The sequence below is a fragment of the Ochotona princeps genome, chromosome 2 (genome assembly GCF_030435755.1).
Source record: "Ochotona princeps isolate mOchPri1 chromosome 2, mOchPri1.hap1, whole genome shotgun sequence".
Taxonomy (NCBI): domain Eukaryota; kingdom Metazoa; phylum Chordata; class Mammalia; order Lagomorpha; family Ochotonidae; genus Ochotona; species Ochotona princeps.
Window position 1 is genome coordinate 32,672,532 of NC_080833.1, and position 15,298 is coordinate 32,687,829.

Consider the following 15,298-nt stretch of genomic DNA (forward strand, 5'->3'; position numbering starts at 1 on the left):
CCACACGCCCACTCATGTTGCGCCTGCGCGTGGGCTCGGCGAGGGGCGTGGCGCCTGCGGCCCGGGGCTTGCGCAGGCGCAGAGGCCCTTCGAGACTGATGGCGGAAAGGGACTTGGCCGCCGAGTTCCCCCGGCCTGCCGGTGCTGCGCGCTGGGCCGAGGTTATGGCTCGCTTCGCGGCCAGGCTGGGCGCTCAGGGCCGGCGGGTGGTGTTGGTCACGTCAGGCGGCACCAAGGTCCCGTTGGAAGCACGACCAGTACGCTTTTTGGACAACTTCAGCAGCGGGCGGCGCGGTGCCACCTCGGCCGAGGCCTTCCTAGCTGCGGGCTATGGGGTCCTGTTCCTGTACCGCGCTCGCTCCGCCTTCCCCTTTGCCCACCGCTTCCCGCCCCAGACCTGGCTGTCGGCCCTGCGGCCCTCGGGCCCGGCGCACTCGGGCTTGCTGAGTCTGGAAGCCGAGGAGAAGGCGCTGCCGGGCTTCGCCGCGGCTCTGCAGAGCTACCAGGAGGCAGAGGCTGCCGGCACCTTCCTGGCGGTGGAGTTCACCACTTTGGCGGACTATCTGCATCTGCTGCAGGCGGCAGCCCAGGCGCTCAACCCGCTAGGTGCGTGCTCTCGGAGTCCATCGGTTGCTGGGAGTCAGAATCTCCACCCTTACCTCCCAGGGGGTTCAAAAGGAGCGTATCCCATAACCCTGCCCGAGATGTCATCGCTTCTGCTTCCTTTTGCAGGCTCCTCTGCGATGTTTTACCTGGCTGCGGCCGTGTCCGATTTCTATGTTCCCGTCTCTGAAATGCCTGAGCACAAGATCCAGTCATCGGGGGGCCCACTGCAGGTGATGGGCGCTTCTCTTCCTGAGCTCTGACCCTCCCCCCATAACCAATCTGGGGTTCCTTTCCTCTTGATCTCGAGATGGTCTTTCCGCGTTCTCTAGGCTCTAGGCAGTGGGGCTACAGAGAGAAGCGGAGACGCCTCCGAGGCCTCACAGTGTAGTGAGAGAGCTAGAGGCAGACATGATGAGCACAGAGCAGGTGTGTACTGGGTGCAGTTAGGCCATTGGGTGCCCCAGGACGGCATTCTTGAACTGGGTTTAAGAGAAGTGTGGAGGGTTTATCAGACAGTGGGGAGGGTCATTCCAAGTGGGTTTACATCGTTGGAGCTTGTGCTGAGAACCAAAAGGTGACCAGCAGGTGGAAGAGATTGCTGGCTTCACCATGGGCTTGACCTTTAACCGTGGAGCTCAGGGGCCCCTAAGGAGGAGAGTAGAAGAGTCTCTGAGAACATTCTGGCATCGGTATGAGCAGTGAGTTAGCAAGAGAGTAGGAGAGGTATAGTTGCAGGTTTGTATAGTTTAAGGGGAAGGTAGTGGTACACCTGAGGTATTGAGGCAGTCTGGTGTCTTGGAACTCAAGGGTATTTTTCATCCATTCTGTTTAAATAGAAGCAGCACTTGCCAGCTTTGTAATATATGGTTCACGTGGTCATTTCTTCAGCATTTACTGGACATCTTTTATAGGCCAGTCACTGTTTATACTCACTAGGAAGGCCATAAGCCAAATATGTCACTACTTGTGATAAGGAGAAAAAGAAAGCTATATAATCCCGATCACTTGCTGACAACCTTTTCTTGGGGAGAATTCTAAGGATCAGTGATTTTAAGTTCTTTAAACTTTGCCATCTTTTTATTTCATCCGTTGTTTTCTTAGTCCTCTCTTGAAAGTAGAAATGGGATTGAAATCTTAAAAAGTAGAAAGATGGGATTGGGAAGCAGATTGTAGGAGTTAAAATCTAGGGACAATAGAATCAGTTGCATCCTCGATGCTAAATCTTGAATGCTACCAGTGCAAGCGATGTTTTATGCTGAGAGATCAAGAAACCCAACTTCATTGATTTTCTGCTAGAGTAGCACTTGCACAAGCTGATTGTGTTTCTTTGAAGGTTTTGTTTAAAACCTGGAGGGGAATGTTTGATCATAGCTTGTCGTTCTTTAGAGTTCTGTGAATGGTGATGAGTGGCAGAATAGGACTTGCCAAAAGGCTTTCAAACTAAATATTTAATGTGCTTTGAAAAGTTTGATAGTTGGAAACTTCGCTTAAATTTATGTCAGTAAAAATCAAAGTCCTGGAATCCTTGGTTTCCTGGTAGGTAGTGACCAGTTTGCTTATTAAGCTTTTCTTTTTTTGATACAGATAACAATGAAGATGGTGCCAAAAATGCTTTCTCCTTTGGTTAAAGATTGGGCTCCCAAAGCATTTATTATTTCCTTTAAGTTGGAGACTGACCCCTCCATCGTAATTAATCGTGCTCGGAACGCTTTGGAAGTTTACCGGCATCAAGTGGTGGTGGCTAATATCCTTGAGTCACTACAGTCCTTTGTGGTTATTGTAACCAAAGACTCAGAAACCAAATTGTTGCTATCAGAGGAAGAAGTAGAAAAAGGCATAGCGATAGAACAGAAGATAGTGGATAACCTTCAGGCTCGACACACAGCTTTTATAAGTGAGAAAAACTGAAGGAAAAAGCCCTTAGAGGATGAAAAGGTGTTCAGTGGACCAGAGCTCTCACAGAGGGTGAGAACCAGAATAAGTGAGGACAGGGAAAACAAAAGGAAGGGGAAAAGTGGCAGTGTGCAGGCCAGTAGAACTTGGTGTTTGTCTCTTAGTGACGGAACCACCTGCCACGCAGCTGAGTTTCTTCCTGACTTTGATATTGAACACTAGACCTATATCTCACCTTTAAGAAAAGAGCATACAGGAATTCAATACTCCTCAGAATGTACATGGAGGCCTGAATGACAGCTTTTTCCATACTAGAAAAAGGGGTTATGGGTGCATGAATGGTCATGCCTTGAAGATCAAGTAATTGTTGAGTGCCTACTATTGCCAGGCCTTGTGTTGAGCTTTGGTGATTAAAAAGATGAGCAACGTGTCTTGTTTGAGAAATGGATGTATAAAAAATTATGTGCAATAAAGTCTGTGCCTGAAAGCCTCCTGAATGGAAGGGATGTTGTTTTTGGAAATCAGAGGTGGGACGTGGGAAGAAGCAGACCTCCCCGAAGGTAGGTCCTGCACAATGGTGAGTTTGCCTCCACAGTTACTTCTCACTTCTTGTCCGGTATTCATTCCATATTTGATGAACAGTTTACCACATATATATATTTAAAGCTTTATTTTTTTTTATTGGAAAGGCAAATATATAGAGAGGAGGCGAGATAAAGATCTTCCACCCACTGATTCACTCAAATGGCCACAGCTGCTGGAGCTGAGCCTGTCCAAAGCCAGGAGCCAGGAGCTCCTGCATCTCCCAAGTGGGTACAGGGTCCCAAGGCCTCGGGCTGTCCTCGACTGCTTTTCCAGGCCACAGACGGGGAGCTGATGGGAAGTGGGGCAGCCGGGATATGACTTGATACCTATATGGGATCCCAGCAAATGCAAAGCAAGGACTTTAGCCACTAGGCTATTGTGCTGGGCCCACCTTTCAAATATTTTGGGAACTACTCTCGAAGTCAGTTTAGCATGATCTTCCAGCTGTGACCATGCTGAGGGTCAACCAGCATTGCAAAGAATTATCTGTGTAGAGTCAGTTTAGCTATCCTTGCCACCTATTAGTTTTATAAAATAATAATAAAAATAAATAAACAGGTAAATAATGTATTCAGTTTCCTCATCTATAATATGGGAATTATGGGGGTGAACTTTTGAGGCAGTGGTTGCCATTTGAGACATCTGCATCTTAAGTCAGAATGAGTCTTAAGTCCTGTCTCCATTTCTGATCTAGGTTCCTGCATCCTGGGGACAGTGATGGCTTGAGCACTTGGGTTCCTGCCGCATACCTCGGGCACCAGTCCTGATTATTTCAGGCATAGGTATTGGGGGAATGAAATTGTCAGGTAAAAGATCTCTCTGTTTTCCTGAGATGATGTTTAGCCTGATAGGGCCTAAGTGGGCTTAGAGGGGCGTGGAGAATTTAGCATCCAAGAAAAAACACTTGGAAGAGCTGTGGTGCCAGAGGGAGAAGCCGAAGTACAAAAAGTAAGAGGTAATAAGATCCAGCCAGGCAGGCCCGGTGCAATAGCATAGTGGTTAAAGTCCTCGCTTTGCACGCCCGGGATCCCGTATGGGTGCTGGTTCTAATCCCTGCAGCCCTGCTTCCCATCCAGCTCCCCGCTTGTGGCCTGGAAAAGCAGTCGAGGACAGCCCAAAGCCTTGGGACCCTGCACCCATGTGGGAGACCTGGAGGAGGTTCCTGGCTCTTAGCTTCGGATTGGCGCAGCTCCAGCCATTGCGGTCACTTGGGGAGTGAATCATTGGACGGAAGGTCTTCCTCTCTGTCTCTCCTTCTCTCTATATATCTGACTTTGCAATAAAAACAAAATAAATCATTAAAATAATAATAATAAAGGATCTAGCCAGGGAGCACAGGTAGACCCAGCGAAGGTTTGGAAAGTGTCCTCTTAGGGAACTAGACTAAGACCAAAAAGTGTAAGAGGTGTTTGGAATACCAATAAAACATAAGTTTTGATAACTGGAATCTTGCAAATGTAACATCTTAGTAAACTAAGCCTAAGTCAAAATCTGTGTTGCTCAGAATTATTTTATTTTGCATTATTTATAGGAGACCCAAAAAAAAGGTAGCTAAATTAAAGATTCAGTGAACTGGATTTGCAGATATTCAGCCATTGGGATAATTGGCTCATGTCAAAGTTCTTCGGTTTTAGAATAATGAGTCCAGAAGTGTCGTGTAACCCTAGTGGTCACGTCGTGACCTAGCATGCCTGCTCTTTTAAGAATTAATAACAATAGGGCCCGGCGGCGTGGCCTAGCGGCTAAAGTCCTTGCCTTGAAAGCGCCCAGGATCCCATATGCCGCCGGTTCTAATCCCAGAAGCTCCACTTCCCATCCAGCTCCCTGTTTGTGGCCTGGGAAGGCAGTTGAGGACGGCCCAATGCATTGGGACACTGCACCCGCGTGGGAGACCTGGAACAGGTTCCTGGTTCCCGGCTTCGGATCGGCGCGCACTGGCCCGTTGCGGCTCACTTGGGGAGTGAATCATCGGACAGAAGATCTTCCTCTCTGTCTCTCCTCCTCTGTGTATATCTGACTTTGTAATAAAAATAAAATCTTTTTAAAAAATTAATAACAATAATAAAGATAAGGTTAACAGGTAGGCCAGCGCTTAGATGAGGCCTTATAACCTACTGAGGCTCTTTGAAAAGTTAGTAAAAATAAAAACCAAGTTAAAAACTTACTTTGCTGCATTTTTTAATGCACGTCTTGTTTCGTTTTAAAAAGTTATTTTTCCATGTATGGATTTGCGAAAAAAAAAGAACAAAAAATTCTGCACCAGAATGAACTCTTCATTCCCTTTGCACAAACTTTTTCAAGCCTCTTTGTGTTGGAGAACTGGAACGCCCTGCGACAAAGGAGTCCTACTCAGCCACCTACGCGCTTCATATCGTTGCTATGGCTACTCTCCAAAGGCAACGGAAAGAGACTTCACCTCGGCTCCACCCCCACGGCCTGAAGGCCAATGGCGTGCATCAGAGCCAGGGTCTCCACAGGAAAAACAGTCTTCGGTGCCAATGGCATGCCTCGAATCTGTGGCTCCCACCGGAAGAAAGCCTTAGCGTCTCCGCCCTGAGCAAGGTTGCTATGACGCTCGGGTTCCCTGACCGCTGAGGAGAGGAGAGACTGCGAGTGTGGCCACGGTTCTCCCGCGGAGAAATTCCCGGCTTGCTTCCTGACGTTCCCGCCTCAATCCCGAGGAGAAAAGCCGTGAGCCGCGCCTGGTTCTCCTTCCTGGACCTGTCCGTTTCTGTCCCCAGCATGGCCCGAAGCCGCCGGAGGACAGCCCCTCCTGGCCCGGCCCTGCGTGCCCTGGGCTGGGCTGACTCTGCCTGAAGGAGAAGGACCCTGCTGGCGCCGGCTTTTAGGGTTCAGCCACAGCTTTACCTAGAGAGGTGGGTGAGGAGACTCGCGCCTAGGGCCAGGCCGCTGCAGCGTCCACGGGGCACAGCTGTCCCCTGCGCGTAGGTGCGTGAACTCACCCTTTTCTGTGGTATTTCAGCCGTCGTTCCCACAGGACCTGAAATCCCGACAGGGCCTCGGAGGTTTGGGCCGTGCTCATCCAGTCAGGCACCTTCCGCCTTTTGAGCTACAACCTCATCCACTCCACTCATCGTGCGAGCTCTGGTTTTCTCATCTTCCTGCTTCATCTTTCATGCTTCCCTGTTCACGCTGCACGTCATTAAATGTCCACTCGTGTCCAGCACCTCTGTGTCCGTAGTCCGCCTCATCCTCTCTCCTCTGAGATGCTCTATGTAACCAACAGGAACCTTTTCTATGTCCCTGCACTGCAGCAAAGTTTTGGTCTTGGGCAAACCAGGGACTAAATGCAAAAACCAGGGACAAATGCAAAGTACCACAAAGCTGATGTATTTTGAAAAATGGAGGAAGGAAATTAAAACAGTAGTTGGAGGCTCATTTCCGACTTCAAAAAGGAGGTTGCTGCTTGTGAAGTGATCGCTGCCTCAGGAGTGAACTTTAGTCATGTGCCATATATGTGACAGGGCTGTCCAAAGTGACCATCTAACAGGATTTCAACATTAAACCTCTGTGAACCCAGCAGCAAGAGATGTGATGGAATTTTCTCGAGAGGAGACAGTTGAAACAGTTTATGTCCTCTCTTCATATTACTTTTTCAGTCAGAAACATTCTTTGTGACCTGAGTCAGGACACAAAAAACAGTGAATGAAAATAAATATTTTTGGCAGGAGAGTGAGCTTAATAGTGCTAAAAAGACTGAACTGTTGTGCCTTACGTACAAAATTAGCTGAATTTAGATACAGTACAGTTGTAGTTTAGCTTGGAGAGTTGATTTAATTTGTCTTAATAGCATGCGTTCCTTGTTAAGCCTTACTCTTTCTTCAGCATTCAGGTTTAAATGTAAGCCTGAGTATCTTGGAAATTTTTGATTGATTGATTGACTTGAAAGGCACAGTGACAGAGAGATCTTCTGTCTGTTGGTTGAGTGTAGCAGGTGGGACTAGGCAGATTACAGCCAGGAACCAGGAGACCCATCCCAGTGTGGGATATGAGTGACAAGAACCCAAACAACTTGGGCGGTCACGAGCTGCCTTCCTGGGTACATTAGCAAAAACTTGGATCTGAAGTGTGGAGTAGCTGGGACTCAAGCCAGGCTCTCCAGTGTGGAATGCAGATGTCCCAGGCAGCAGTCTAACCCACTGAACCAGAACACCAATCCCAGGGTACACATTTGGTAGGTGTTTTGAGAGGCTGCAATGATTTGGATATTTTGAGTTCTTGGACCAATTGAAGCAGCTATTTACAATCTCATGCTTAAAATCATTTTTTTCTGATACGAGAATTCAGCTTTCTGTTTTCTGAAATGTTCTATAGTATTTCTAATTTTTTACTTTCCCTGAGAACTGAATAAATTCTAACTTGAAAAAAAAGGGGGTGAGGCTGTTAATGTTATATGGCAAGCAACTTTTTCTTTTTTCTCTTCCAATCCATATTGAATAAAACAAAGCAAGGTTGAATTAAAACGCTTTTCTTGGTCTCACAGTAGCAGAGTTCTAAACCTGGAAGGCAAATTGCCCCCTAAAAGACATTTGGCAGTAAATGGAATTATTTTTAGCTGTCACAACTTGAAATGTGCTACTGGCATCTGATGGGTAAAGGCTAAGTAGCCTGCTAGACAGATATCTGGCTGTGTGCAGAACAGCCCCACAACAAAGAGCCATGCAGGCCAAAGCGCCAGCAGTGCCGGGATTGAGAAATTCTGTCCCAGTAAGTCAGCAGTTCATTCTGTTCTTTCAGTCCTTCCTCACGTGTGTACATGTGTACTGTTGCATGTCTTTTCACTTAGTGCTATATTTGGAACATTTCTCACATTGCTTCATTGTTTTCAGCTAGTTAAAAAGGTATATTCTCCTTTGGGAATTGAAAAGGAAGAAATCATAGGGACTGGCATCTTGATATATTATAGGCTAAACTTCCACCTGCTATGCCAGCATACCTTAAGGACGCTGGCCCTGACTGGGGCAGCTCCCTGCTTGTGGTCTGGGAAAACGGCAGACAAAAGCCCAAGTCCTTGGGCCCCTGCACTGATGTGGGTGACCCAGAGGAAGCTCCTGGTTCCCAATTTCATATCAGCTCAGCTCTGTTGTGGCCATTTAAGGAATAAAGCACCCAGATAGAAGGTTCTCTCTCTTTCTCTCTCTTTTCTTCCTCTCTCTCGTCTTCCTCTTTGTAACTCTGCCTTTCTTTTTTTTTTTTAAAGATTTATTCATTTTATTACAGCCAGATATACACAGAGGAGGAGAGACAGAGAGGAAGATCTTCCGTCCGATGATTCACTCCCCAAGTGAGCCGCAACGGGCCAATGCATGCCGATCCGAAGCCAGGAACCCGGAAGCTCTTCCGGGTCTCCCACGCGGGTGCAGTGTCCCAATGCATTGGGCCGTCCTCTCCTGCCTTCCCAGGCCACAAGCAGGGAGCTGGATGGGAAGTGGAGTTTCTGGGATTAGAACCGGCGGCATATGGGATCCCGGGGCTTTCAAGGCAAGGACTTTAGCCGCTAGGCCACGCCGCCGGGGCCTGTAACTCTGCCTTTCGAACAAAACAGAAGGAAATAATAGCAGCAACAGCAACAAAATAGAGGAAAGGGCCCTGCACCATGGCTCAGTGACTAAGTCCTCGCTTTGCATGCACCAGGTTCCCATGTGAGTGCTGGTTCATGTCCTGGATGCTCTACTTCCCATCCAGCTCCCTGCTAGTGGCCTGGGAAGGCAGTAGAGGACAGCCCAAAGCCTTGGGACCCTGCACCCACATGGGAAACCCAGAGGCGGCTCCTGGCTTCAGGTCAGCTCAGCTACAGCCCTTACGGTGGCCGCTCGGGGAGTGAGCCAACGGATGGAGGATCTTTGTCTTTGTCTCTCCTCCTTTCTGTAAATCTGCCTTTCCAATTAAAATAAATCCTTAAAATGAAAATGAAGAGAAGAAATCATGTAATATGTATTTTAGGTATCTGTGAGTTTCAAATTGTAAGAAGGGATAAAGGGATAGAGTGAAAAGTCACTCGACTAAGTATTTCTCTTTTGGTGTTTTACTGTTTACTTTTGTTTGCTACTGTCACTCAAAGATCACTGTATCCAAATCCCATCCTTTGCTCAGAGCCAGAATATGTGCAATAGCCTGAGGTACAGTACTAGTTCCTATACTGTACTCAGGGGAACCTGCAAGAAGGAAAAACAGCAGTAGTAAAATAGAATGCATACGTTTCCCTGTCCTCTATCCACTTATAATGCTTTGCAATCCACTGTGACAGATTTGCCTCCTCGTTCTTTGTGTCTACAAGTCTAAAAACACACTAGGAAGTGCTTCTTGAAGGTACTTAGTGATCATTTCTACTTTGAAAAGAATAGTATTTTAAAAAATATTTATTTTTATTTGGAAGACAGAGAAAGTCAGAAAGATCTTCCATCTGCTCGTTTGTTCCTCAAATACTCATGACAGCTGAAGCCAGGCCAGGCTGAAACCAGGAGTCAGGGCTTCAAATATTTAGCAGGAATGCAAGTAAGGGTGAGCCATCACCTGCTGCTTCCTAGGGCGTGCATTAGCAGGAAGTGGAAGTCAGAGAGCTGAGACTCAAATCCAGGCATTCTGATAGAGAATGTGGTTGTCTCACCTGCTGCGCCAAGCACCTGCCTCACAATAGTATGCTTGTGTATCTTGTATGGACAATTTTGGGTACAGTTTAGATATCAGCTTTAAAGAACAGATTTATATTATCCCAAGACCTGCTTTTGTGGTATTGTGGTATTGCAAGTTAAACTGTCACATGCAGGCTCAGCATCCCTTAAGGTTGCCTATTCAGGTCCTGGCTGGTGTACCTCCCATCCAGCGCTCTACTAATGTTTAATGGGAAAGTAGCAGAGGATGACCCAAGTGCTTGAGCCCATGTAGGATAACTAGAAGAAGCTCCTGGCTGCAGCCTGGCCCAGCCCTGGCCATTTCTGTCATTTGGGGAGTGAACCAGTAGATAGTGGATGGAAGACCTCTGTCTCTCTCCCTCTGAAATTCTACCTTTAGAATCATCAGGTCTCACTAAATCCACTAGGGACAAAAAATGTTCTGAAATCACAGCATTCCACACAGAGAGACCTGTGTGTCCAAAGCCATGCAATATATGCTTTGATGGCGAGCAATGAGTATTCCGGCAGAAAGAGTTAATGTAAAGGGGCCTGGCGTGGGGGCCTGGCAGCTAGAATTCTCACCTTGAATGTGGCAGGATCCCATATTGGCACCGGTTCTAATCCTAGCTGCCTTGCTTCCTATCCAGCTCCCTGCTTGTGGCCTGAGAAAGCAGTCAAGGATGGCCCAAAGCCTTGGGACCCTGCACCCTCTTGGGAGACCTGGAGGAAGTTCCTGGCTCCTGGTTTCAGATTAGCTCAGCACCAGCCAGAGCGGTCACTTGGGAAGTGAATCATCAGATGGAATATCTTTCTCTCTGTCTCTCCTCCTCCTGTATATCTGACTTTGCAATAAAAAATAAATAAATCTTTAAAAAAGAAAAGAGTTAATGTAAAGGAGACGGATGATAAAGTTACAGAGGTAGGAGCCAGGTTGTAGAGCAGCTATGCTGCCAAGCTAAGGATTTAAACTTGCCTGAGTGATCTACATTCAGAGATCTGTCTGGGAGCTCTGTGGAACAGAGACTGGATGGGACCAGTCTGGCAGGAGGAACATAGGTTTAACAATGCTATTACAATAAACTGAGCAGGTAGTGAGGAGAGCCTAGGCTCAGGCGGCAACCACAGCCCTGGAGAGGATGAGAATTGGAAAATGATAAAAGAAGTAGAACCTATAAATTGTTGATTGGTTGTGCATGACAGTCACCTGGGAAGGCAGAGGATAATGGCCCAAATACTTGGGCCTTGCCACCGACATTGGAGACGTGGATGGAGCTCCTGACTTCAGCCTGGCCCAAGTGTGGCTGTTGCAGACATCTGGGGAGTGAACCAGTGGATGAAGATTGATAATTCTTTTTTTTTATTTTTTTAATTGGAAAGTCAGATATACAGAGAGGAGGAGAGACAGAGAGGAAGATCTTCTGTTGGCTAATTCACTCCCCAGGTGGCCACAATGGTTGAAGTTGAGCCAGTATGAAGCCAGGAGCTAGGAGCTCTTCTGAGTCTCCCACATGGGTGCAGAGTGCCAAGGCTTTGGGCCGTCCTTGACTACTTTCCCGGGTCACAAGCAGGGAGCAGGATGGGAAGTGGAGCTGCTGGGGCACAAACCGGTGCCCATATAGGATCCTGGCCCGTGCAAGGCAAAGGCTTTAGCCACTAGGCTATTGTGCCAGGCCTGGAAGATCGACAATTCTTACTCTCCCGCCCGCTTTTCTCTGTTACTTTGCCTATCAAATAAATTAATTCAGTCTTATGTAAAATAAAATAGGTAAAGAATAGTCAAATGATCAAACTTTTCCAGGAATGGGATGTGTAAGGAAAGTAGAAAAAGATAATTGGGGACATTGGTGAAGAGTTGTTGAAATGATCAACAGTTCAGTCCAACCCTGAAGAGGGAACAGATAAAGTAAAAAAGTGCCTGGTCGTTTGAGAGGATCTGATGATCCAGAGACTGAAGGTCTTGGTGTCAGTGTAGAAGAAGTACAGTGTAGGGGAGCAGCCATTATGATGGCTACACAAGCACACACACGTACACACAGAGAAATAGAAAATAATGAGTTTAGCAAGGATGTGTAGACATTTTGACCCTTCTGCTTTGCTGGTGGAAACACAAAATAATACAGCTACCATGGAAGATAGTAGGGCAATTCCTCAAGAAGTTAAGCAAGTATTTATCTAGAAATTCCACTTGTGTCTGCCCTCAAAGAGTTGAAGGTAGATGGTTGTACATCATTTTCCTTTACAAAATCATTCACAACAGCCAAAAGGTGCAAACAGCTCAATAATCATTAATAGATGAATGGATCCACAAAATGTAGTCTAGGCATATAATGAATACTATTCAGCCTTTAAAAAAGGAAATTCTGATACATGCTATGATAGATAAACCTTGAAGGCAGTGTGCTGAGTGAAATAAACCAATACTGCATGATTCCACTTTCTGAATTCCTTCAAATAGGCAGGTTTATACAGATAGAACAGAGGTTACCGGGACTGAGGTGAGGGGGAATGAGAAGCTGTGGTTTAGTGGGTGCAGAGGTCATGTTCTGGGGTAATAGGAAGGTTCTGAAAAATGAATTGTGATTGGACAATGCTATAGATGTACTTAACACTGAATTATATGCTTACAGATGATTAAAATGAAACATTACATATATTTTATCAATTTTAAAACAAGAGGATATGGGGTCAGCATGGAACATTGGTAATTTGGAACTGCAAGATTGAGCAGTAGTTAGGACTGTGCTGAGAGCTCAGGAGCAGTCCTGGGAATAAGTGGCTAGATAGAATGACTATTAAAGAGCACTGGCATGAGATTGTGCTCAGGTGTAACAGCTTGGATAGGTGATGTGCTTGGACATTAAACTGTAGCCTACAGTCTTCTGACCAGCAAGGCCCTTCTTTCTACACCCCAACTGAGCCTCAGCTATCCAAGAGTTGCTAAGAACTAGGCATCCCAAAGTATCCTCAATATCCCCCACTTCTTTCCTTCCTTCCAAACTCTCACACTCATCCCCCACAACATGGAGCTCTGAGGTTCTGTAAGGGCAGGAAGCACAGAGACCTTACTGTGTGGTTATTCGCAGCCTCAGCAGTTTAGCTGTGACTGCTTTAAACACTGATGTTCCAGTCTTTTGTTTGTGTGTCTGGTTTTCCCACCACTGTAATAAGACTTTTGCATTCTGCTTTTTCTCTTATCACTGCAGCAGAAACCGTTTCCCATATTACCAGTCCTCCACACATGCCAGAGTGGGACACTACCCCTCTGCCCAGCCAGGATTCAAGCATGTTGACGAGTCCCCAAGCCCAGACCATCAACACACCATGCCAGCATGGGGCCCTAGCACACCCTCCCCCTACCCAACCTACCTCTGCCTTGGACCCAAACACCAGGCCTGTTCTGCTGCACTGGCTCCCAGACTCCCACGGCCACCTGGGTGCTGCCAGGGTAGAAGCAAGGGGCCTAGAGTAAATTCTCTTAACTTCTAAATCTTTAACTTTGTCAAGACCGTAACTCTCTATGTAGCAGATTTACTGCCTCCTGTGGTGTATGCGTGTGTGTATATGCACATAATGCTTTTCTCTTCTCTTTAACAAGGAAAAGGTTCCATTAGAAGACACACTTCATCATCTTGAGAAAGAAGGAGTCGATTTCCTTGCTCCAACAGGAGGATTCTGCCTGATACTTAGACCAGCACAGTGAAGCCTGGCAGAGGACTGCTTCCCCAAATGTAGCCACGTTCATAGTGAAGCACATGGAAGAAATCAAAGAAGTAAGAATGAACAACGCAGAGTTTTAAAGGTACCTGTGGCTTTGTTCCCTGTCCTTGTTTAAGCAAACACATTAAAAGTTAACATTTGAGGGTCTGGCACAATGTCTCAATGGCTTAATCCTTGCCTTGCCCACACTAGGATTCCATGTAAGCGCCAGTTGCTGTCCCAGCTGCTCCACTTCCCATCCAGCTCCCTTCTTGTGGCCTGGGAGGGCTGTTGAGGATGACCCAAGGCCTTGGGATCCTGCACAGGTGTGGGAGACTGGGAGGAGGCTCCTGTATTCTGGCTTCGGATCAGTTTAGCCCCAGCCAGTGTGTCCACTTGGGGAGTAAACCAACAGATGGAAAATCTTTCTGTCTCTCCTTCTCTCTGTGAGTGTGCCTTTCCAATAAGGATAAATAAATCTTTTTTTTTTTTTAAGTTAACTCTCGAAAAAAATCACTGAGTGGTTGTAAAACGCTTGAACCCACATGCGCTTGTCCCTAGGCCTGTCCTGGTTTGCAGGAGAGTACCTGCGCATGTGCAGGATGCCCACAGGCGACGGGCTACTTGGACATCGAAGCAGGGCTGCTCAGGGTGACGTCCCTTGGGTTGATAATGTTAGGATCTCAGCAGCTGGTCCACTAGGTTGCTCTCTTCCGTGAAGGCTGGGAAGCCTGATGAGTCAGCATACTGTGAGTGGATTTGCTTCCCCAAGCTGAGATTCTAGTAAGCAAATTCAAAGAAACATTTGAAAAAAAAAAAAAAACACATGCTTATTAACTAACTGTTAAGTAATGTAATAGCCAAAGGAATCAGACACATGTTTCTGGCCACAGATACATTCTTATGCAATCACATTATATAGGGAGTCTTATGTTAATCACATATTTTTAGTGAACTGACACCACTGGCTGAGAAAGTCAAATTTCTGTGTGGGACTATCTTCACATGCCCTCATTTCTGGACCTGTTATGTCTACCTACCAGCTTAGGTGGATAGACAATGTCATCTTCCACTGCTTACCAACTTTCTCAGATATTCTTTCTTTAAACAAGTTAGTACATTGTCTCACATTGCCTGGGAGTCTGGTGGCTTCATTTCTGTATCTCAGATAAGTAACATTGAATTTTCTTTAAGATTTATTTATTTTTATTGGAAAGTCAGATATACAGAGAGGAGGAGAGACAGAGACGAAGATCTTCCATCCTTTGGTTCACTCCTCAAGTGGCTGCAACAGCCAGAGCTGAGCCTATCCAAAACCAGGAGCCTCTTCCAGGTCTCCCACGCGGGTGCAGGGTCCCAAGGCTTTGGGCCATCCTCAGCTGCTTTTCCAGGCCACAAGCAGGGAGCTGGATGGGAAGTGGAGCTGCCGGGATTAGAACCAGTGCCCATATAGGATCCCAGAGCATAAGAGAACTTTAGCCGCTAGGTTGTTGTATTGGGACCAGCATGTTGATTTTTATTTTGGTTCTTAAAGGGCACTCCGAGTTACAAATTCTTAAAGGGAAATGGGAATCCTGTGGAACAGAAAGCAGCTTAGCTTAATAGGACATGAACTTTAATGATAGGCAGCTGTAGGTGACAGCTGCTTTTTATCTGGTGTTTGTAGCCTAGAACAAATTCCTTGACTTTTCGAGCTGAAAATTCCTTATCTGTTAAGCAGAGATGATGCTAGCTCCTTCAAGAGGATTTGTGATTTTTATTCGGTTCAAATGTACCCCATCCTGGCTCTTTTGCATGCTGGTGTTCTACGGATTGGCCTACCCCTACCCAGTCTGCTGCCCTAGAGCCAACCCACACATTTGTTGACACATGAGGCTGCCCTT

The 15,298-nt window shown here is 46.6% G+C and overlaps 1 protein-coding gene across 2 annotated transcripts; it reads left to right on the forward strand.

Moving 5' to 3' along the window:
* The first annotated feature begins 11 nt into the window (after nucleotides 1-11).
* On the forward strand, nucleotides 12-13,523 carry PPCS (phosphopantothenoylcysteine synthetase). 2 transcript variants are annotated; one of them, XM_058679829.1, is made up of 3 exons: nucleotides 12-606; nucleotides 733-836; nucleotides 13,315-13,523. In XM_058679829.1, exons 1-3 carry the CDS (start codon nucleotides 15-17, stop codon nucleotides 13,417-13,419), a joined length of 801 nt encoding a protein of 266 aa, XP_058535812.1. In that variant the 5' UTR covers nucleotides 12-14; the 3' UTR covers nucleotides 13,420-13,523. The 2 variants fall into 2 exon arrangements, with proteins under 2 accessions (XP_058535812.1, XP_004591574.1); XM_004591517.4 differs by lacking the exon at nucleotides 13,315-13,523 and adding an exon at nucleotides 2,191-2,989 and having other exon boundaries at nucleotides 16-606.
* Nucleotides 13,524-15,298: the final 1,775 nt, after the last annotated feature.

Bases quoted from the DNA above. Each gene is read 5' to 3' on its own strand.
- PPCS (XM_004591517.4), top strand. From the start codon at position 99: ATGGCGGAAAGGGACTTGGCCGCCGAGTTCCCCCGGCCTGCCGGTGCT. The intron at 607-732 runs GTGCGTGCTCTC...TTCCTTTTGCAG, and splicing joins CCAGGCGCTCAACCCGCTAG to GCTCCTCTGCGATGTTTTAC. The intron at 837-2,190 runs GTGATGGGCGCT...TTTTTGATACAG, and splicing joins CATCGGGGGGCCCACTGCAG to ATAACAATGAAGATGGTGCC.